Source organism: Cynoglossus semilaevis, chromosome 17 (assembly GCF_000523025.1).
Source record: "Cynoglossus semilaevis isolate Cse_v1.0 chromosome 17, Cse_v1.0, whole genome shotgun sequence".
NCBI lineage: Eukaryota > Metazoa > Chordata > Actinopteri > Pleuronectiformes > Cynoglossidae > Cynoglossus > Cynoglossus semilaevis.
The window spans coordinates 1,011,682-1,018,312 of NC_024323.1; the positions used below are offsets into that span (position 1 = coordinate 1,011,682).

The 6,631-nt window shown below is 36.2% G+C and overlaps 1 protein-coding gene across 1 annotated transcript in view; it reads right to left on the minus strand.

Annotated features, from left to right (window-relative positions):
• Positions 1-6,631, minus strand: part of glyr1 (glyoxylate reductase 1 homolog (Arabidopsis)) — a 29,757-nt gene that overhangs the window by 10,980 nt on the left and 12,146 nt on the right. The window contains exons 6-7 of the mRNA XM_008329187.3: positions 4,830-4,913; positions 1,116-1,169 (exon numbers count right to left, since the gene is read on the minus strand). Coding sequence (XP_008327409.1) covers positions 1,116-1,169; positions 4,830-4,913 — 138 coding nt within the window. The remainder of the gene's footprint in view (positions 1-1,115; positions 1,170-4,829; positions 4,914-6,631) is intronic.

Here is a 6,631-nt window from a genome sequence, read left to right on the forward strand (position 1 = left end):
TGCTAAACAGCTTGGAGGAGAAGGCTTTAATGACATGAGTCCGGATGACATAAATGTCCTGATTGATGCAGACGCACATCCGCTGACCGATGCAGACCTGGCAGAAATGACAAAGCCACAAAGCGACGATGAAAGAGAAGAGGAAGAAGAGGACATAAGTGTGGCTAAAGATGAGGAGGAAGGACTAACACTTGGTCGCTTAGCAACCATGGTGAGAATGGCCACTGAACTTCAGCGAGTAGCTCAAGAATGGGACCCTTTGATGAGCCGTTCATTACAGTTCTCCAACATAATCGATGGTGGCATGTCGGTGTATAAGGATCTTTTTGCAAAGAAGAAAAAAGAGCGACAACAACTGCCTATCACTATGTTCTTCTCCCGAACAAACACACCTGCACCGCGGGCTTCAAAAGAAGAAAACACTGCAGAGCGGAGTCAGGATGCAGCGGCTCAGTCTGAAGAGCAGTGAAATAAAGCTGAGTCACTATTTGTCCGACTGTACAGGTAATTTGTATTTTTTTCATAATCATTTTTAATTTTCTCCCGTTCACGGTGGGCGGTGCTAATCTCCGCAATTTGAAGCCTTCTGTTCACGTTGATGATTAAAATTATTATTTGACAGTACATTACAGAAGTTATTTGTTGAAACGTTTCTAAAGTACTTTTATTTTACTTTATTTGTGAAACAAATGGTTGAGACTGTAAAATGGTTTGTTCGTTCTTTCTCTTCTTTTTCTGAGTATTTAATTGTAAAAAAAATAAAGATTTCTACTTCACGGATTTTGCCTATCACGGGTTCTTTTTGGAACGTAAAGATGGCTTTTGTACGCCCTACATTGAACTGTTCTACATTTGTTTTCTATGTTCATCTGAAAGTTTGCATGCCGAACAAGTTTCCTGGCATTTGTGACCATAATTTGTTTTTAACAGAATCCCTATTAGTTTGAATGCTGTTGATTGACATGTATTGGATATCTTTTTATATCCCTTTCCTGTTTACCCCTTTGTCATTTAAACCCATTTGTGTCAACTTGTGTGGACTTATTGGCACAACTATATTTTGTATGTAAACTGGGACAAAATACAGACAGACAATGTATTGCAGTGTCTTATACCTTCTCAGACTGGCTCAGTAGGAAATGATGAAAATGTGGGTCATCTTTCATGGGCTGCAACAGAAAATTACTTAAGAGATACAGTATTTTGAAATATACATACAACATATACAATGAAAAAAAAAGACAAAATTATTACATTGTTAGTCTTCATAAAAAGCTTTGCACTGTTTTCCATGTAGTTTTTTATCTAAGCAAAACCTAATATTCTCTGACTTTTAATGATCTTAATCAAACAGCATCAACTTAAATGAAAAAAAGACAATTGAGAAGTTACTTTAATAAAACTCACTTTAAATTATTAATATTAGGAGTAATATGTGAAATTTTGAAGTTAAACATTTGTAGGCTCCGATATTTATTCTAGTGAGATGTGATAACATTGATTTTCATTCATTTGCTAAAGCAGATTCCAATACAGTTAATTATTTATTTTAACTAATGTTATCAGGAATGCGTCAACCCCTATATTATGTGCCAATCCCTGTTTAAACAAGAACAACTGCTTAGGTAAATACGATTCAGCTAAAACATAAATACTTTTGGTCAAGTTTTTTTATGCAGACTGTTTTTGTTTTTCTAATTATAAGTGCGGTTAGGGCTAGGGTTATAAGTAAAAAAAAATAGGTATTGGCAAAATGCATGAAAAGTAAAGTCGAAGACATCTCAATATCAATTCACATTACACTAGGACCCGTTGAAGGTGAAGGGCTAGGATCTTTGCCAAAACATTTAAATCAAAATTTAGAACCCATAACAGGTGACATTTAATTAAGAACTCATTGTAAATTTTTTGAAAGACTCTTGTAATGTTTGCAGGAAACTGTTTAAAGAACTTAACAGTGAACCCGACTGGGCCTGGAATTTTACCATTTTGGAGTGACATGTTTTTTATCTATCTAGGGTCTGCAGAAATTTCACCAGTTGTGGACTGAATCCTGGGGGTCAGCCATGATAGTGTAGTTGCATATGCTTGATGCGCTAAAAGCTTTTTGCCACCGTATACAAAAAACTTTGGCCAGAAACAATCACTCTTGAGTTTTGTTGATAACAAATCAAATTTGGACTAAAGTTGGTCAGATATAACAGTAGTATTCACAGGAACAAACCCCTGTTAAAATATCTATCCAACAGAAAACAGTCTATTCAAAAATAGAGATTTAGGTCTCAATAAACTATACTGCATTTATAAGCAAGAAGAACTTCAGATGATTTGGATAAAACCTAGGGGTTAGATAAAGACCTGCCCAAACCTGCCTAAAATCACTGTTGAAAATGGTTATTTTGTTTATTTTGGCAGGAAGGGGAGAAAAAATATTAAAATGAATTTATCATCCTCCCACGTAGGTGTGTACACACAGGCCATTGCCACAGATGCGCCACTAGAAATAATAAAAAATCCTTACCCACCTTACCCTTTCCATGGTTGCTGTAATGTTGTATATACGTACTATAGTTTACACATTTAACACAAAACAGTGTACAAGTGTACAATTCAATAGGTAACTCAGCTGCTATATCAATCTAACATATCATCGCCCACGCGGTGCAAAAGAAAATAACGTAATGCTTGAGAAACAATTCGGGAAGCCGAGTCATAATGACAGTCCTGCCCCACCAGTTTCAGTTTTTTCAGATCCCAATATGCCAGTCGGAACATAAGTGCATTGACGTCAATGCACTTATGTTCATTGGTAGAACAAAGCCTTAGTTTTTCCTGATGTGTCTGCCGCTTAGAGATGTTTAGTCCATTCACAATATGAGGCTCATCAGTGTTATGTGCTAATTAATGTGAAGTTAGTGATTGGGTCCTGTCACAATTCCAGTTTAGTAGAAGTTTTTGCTCTGCATTAACAGAAAGAAACTGATAGGATTCCTCAAAAGGGGGCTTGTCAAAAAAATAGATTTCTTTTTAGTGCATGCACTGAACACCTGAGCTTAAGCCAGTTTAAAATATAAGTCAGACTAATTTACCAAAGAAATATAGACATTTATAAAAAAAGAACTTAATATAATTATTAAACTTGAACATAAAACTAAATTCAAATGAAAGTTATGTTGTCAATATCATTTTAACTACATACAGACATGCATTCTCAAATTATATCAAAGTTGGGTTCAGTTGGCTTCTGCAAATATCATACAGTGATCCCTTGCCAATCGCGATAGTTGCATTCAAAGACCCAGCGCAAAATACGAAAAATCGCGAAGTAGATGCATTAATGCATAATTATTATATTATTTACGTATATATTTACCCCACACTGTTATCACCCCTCCCTAGACTGTACTACTCTTTCCTACAGAATCATATGCACAGCGGAGTGAAGTGAACGACAGAGTGGCCGACAGACAAATTAGCTTGAGCTAATCAGTGTGAGGAACATGAACATAAAGAGCATGCTCAATTAGTCAATAATACACCGAGTACCCATTGTATTAGCCAATAGTATGCTGTGTAAATCTCGTCTAGATAAACGAAGCTACCAGTGATTGTTCGCAAATGGGCTTATCTCAACTTCAAAATGAGAATCTACATTTTTAGGGCCAAAACTTTCGTACATATAATTATTTTATAATATCTTTGTTTATTTTTTTGCTATATTTTGGACATAGCAAACATTATGCAAGAAAGGAGAACTGAGATATACAGAGGGAACACTGTATCAAAAAAAAAAGCTGCTCACTGTTCACTTTGATAATGTCACAATGACAATGAGTTCAATTTCCTTTCATATTTGTTTTTAGAATGGTAAAAACATCATTACCTTATAGACCATTTTATAGTTGAAAACAGACTTATGAATCCATGAGTACTACTTAATTCAATCACTAAAATTGGTAGTTTGTCGTAATAACCATGGACAGTCTTTTCCAGAGAGCATAAGACTCATTTGGGGATATTTCTTGCAACTGCTAAACAAGTCTACCTCTGGGCTTCTCATAGTTGACATCCAATTCAAACGCATTAGCAAAATGACCAAATGACCAATGATCAAAATACAGATAATCAGAGGTGGGACCAAGTTATTGCTTTGCAAGACACAAGCAAGTCTCAAGTCTTTTCACTCAAGTCCAAATCAAGTCTCAAGTCAAAATAGGCAAAGTCCGAGTCGAATCCAAGTCAAGACTGAAAAGTGTCAAGTCAAGTGCCAAGTCCTGCCGTTTCTGTTTCGAGTCCTTTCGAGTCCTTCCACTCACTGCCACTCGTTTTTTGTTGACCATATCGTAGTTTTTAAATCCGAACAACACGATCTTTGGTACCATTTTCTCTAACCCGCGCATTGTTCGACAGCTCTTTCTCATTGCTTGTCCCGCCTTTTGTTTGGCTCGATATTATTGCGTCAAAAAAACGTGGGTCTAATTTGATTGGATGTTGAGCGCTCCTCAATAACTTACTTTATAATCTTTGGGTTTTGGAGAAAGTATCAAGTCTTGTCGAGTCAAAGGGCTCAAATCCAAGTGAAGTCATGAGTCATTGATGTTAAAGTCCAAGTCGAGTTCCAAGTCTCTTTACATTTTGTCAAGTCGAGTCTAAAGTCATCAAATTGATGACTCGAGTCTGACTCGAGTCCAAGTCATGAGACTCGAGTCCACACCTCTGCAGATAATATTTGTAATGTTTAATGTTGTTGGACAAATAAGCTAAAGATAAACTGTTAAGAGAAAGTACTGTAAGGCAAAGCAAATCTGTGTGAAGGAAGGTTCACTTACACTGTGTTCCCACTTAAACCCGGAGCCAGGACCAGCTCCGACCCGCTCGACCGTGGATGGCTCGGGGTCAGAATCAGTTAAGTCCTTGAGGAGAAGAGAGACAAGTCGTCAACTTCTCAGTCTAATTTTGAACTCCAAATGGATAAAGATGTGCATAGTGTGAATTGCAATCATCTTCCTCTATATTTATGTGAGCACTGCCATTAACTTACACCCTTAGCTCAAAAGCCCAAGACAAAAGAGGTAAGAATAGTAAAGTGCATATACAGTAAGGATATAGCTGCTATATCTTAGTTCAGATCTCCACCAGGCATGTAATATTAGAGAGAAACTATTCCAAAACATCAGAGCAATAGATGCAATGTGTAAATGCGGGGTCGATGCCCGATCAATTTGAAATATAAATTTGAAAAATACATTTCTCCCTTAGGCATAATCTCATTATGCATTTGTCTGTATGTCCACAGTCTGCCAAAAGCTGACAATGTGTCATTGATCAACAAAAAGCCAGCATTTAATACTAAGCTAAATATTTAGCCTGCATTGGTCTACGGATGTGGGTGATTCTAACTGTATCGAAAAAACAATATGAAGAGCTTTTCTACGAGTTCACGAAATCCAGTGCCATTACGCGTGGCCATTTACAGTGTTTTACCTTCATTAAATCGCCTGAAAACAATAGCTACATACAAGCTACATACATACAGACCTCTACACACAGCTCTGCTTTCTTATGAAGCTTTTTTATATAGCTTTTCCCACTTCTCTGTCCACAAAGCTCACACACTACTCCTGTACATACTGTACATGTTATAGATGGTAATATGTAATATATTTGTCTTGTCATGTCTTTTTAAAAGGCATCGGCCTCACGTTTAGACATTGCAATTATTTGACTGACGTTTCGGAACTAAGATAGCTATAGCAGCTATATCTTTATAGGCACTCTACTGAGAGCCCTCTAGTTTTCAGTAAATCTTTTCTCTTTTGTCTTGGGCACTTTCTATACAGGCAGAGATTGTATATGTCGTGGTTGTATTTGTAACCCAAGTTTTACAAAGGAAAACAGTTAATGCTGTGTAATAGAAAATGTAATGAATATAAAATGGTGGAAAATCTAAGTTCATTTTGGTGAGGGATTCAGAGTAACGTAATGATAAGGGTGACAAAAAAGGTTTTAATAAGTTGTAAATATATATAATTTAAATGTGTTATTATTATTATTTAAATAGCTGTCCACTGTGCTGACAATTGATTACTTATGTCTTCCATAACGGAAAAGAGCCAGGATAATGAAAAGATTGATTTATGTTAACTTTTATCTTAGGATATTTTGTTTGATAGCGAACACATTACGCGGTGTTGCCTTTAAAATATGATTACATTTGTCTACAGGTTCCTTGTCGATTAGCGGCAAATGCATTGTTCTGTATTCGATTGGCCATGCTTTCTTCCATTTTGGGAGTGTAGCGAGGTCCGTAAAAAAAGAAGAAGAGACGCAACAAAGAGTGAATAAAGAAAGACGTTTATATTGAAGCTGCTTGGGTTGCATTGCTGTTTTTTTTTTTTTAATATATACTTTTTACACTACGCTACGTGGGCAAAACATATACAGGTTCCTGGAGGTTGTAGCAGGCCTAGCTCCGCCCTGATTGGGGCAGTGTGGTCAAAGGCATCAAGTTTCATTATATATATACTCAAACTTTTATCTAATGTATTCAGGGTTCATTCAATATATTTAAACTAACAGCATGTGTGTATATATATATATATGTATATATATATGTATATATATATATACA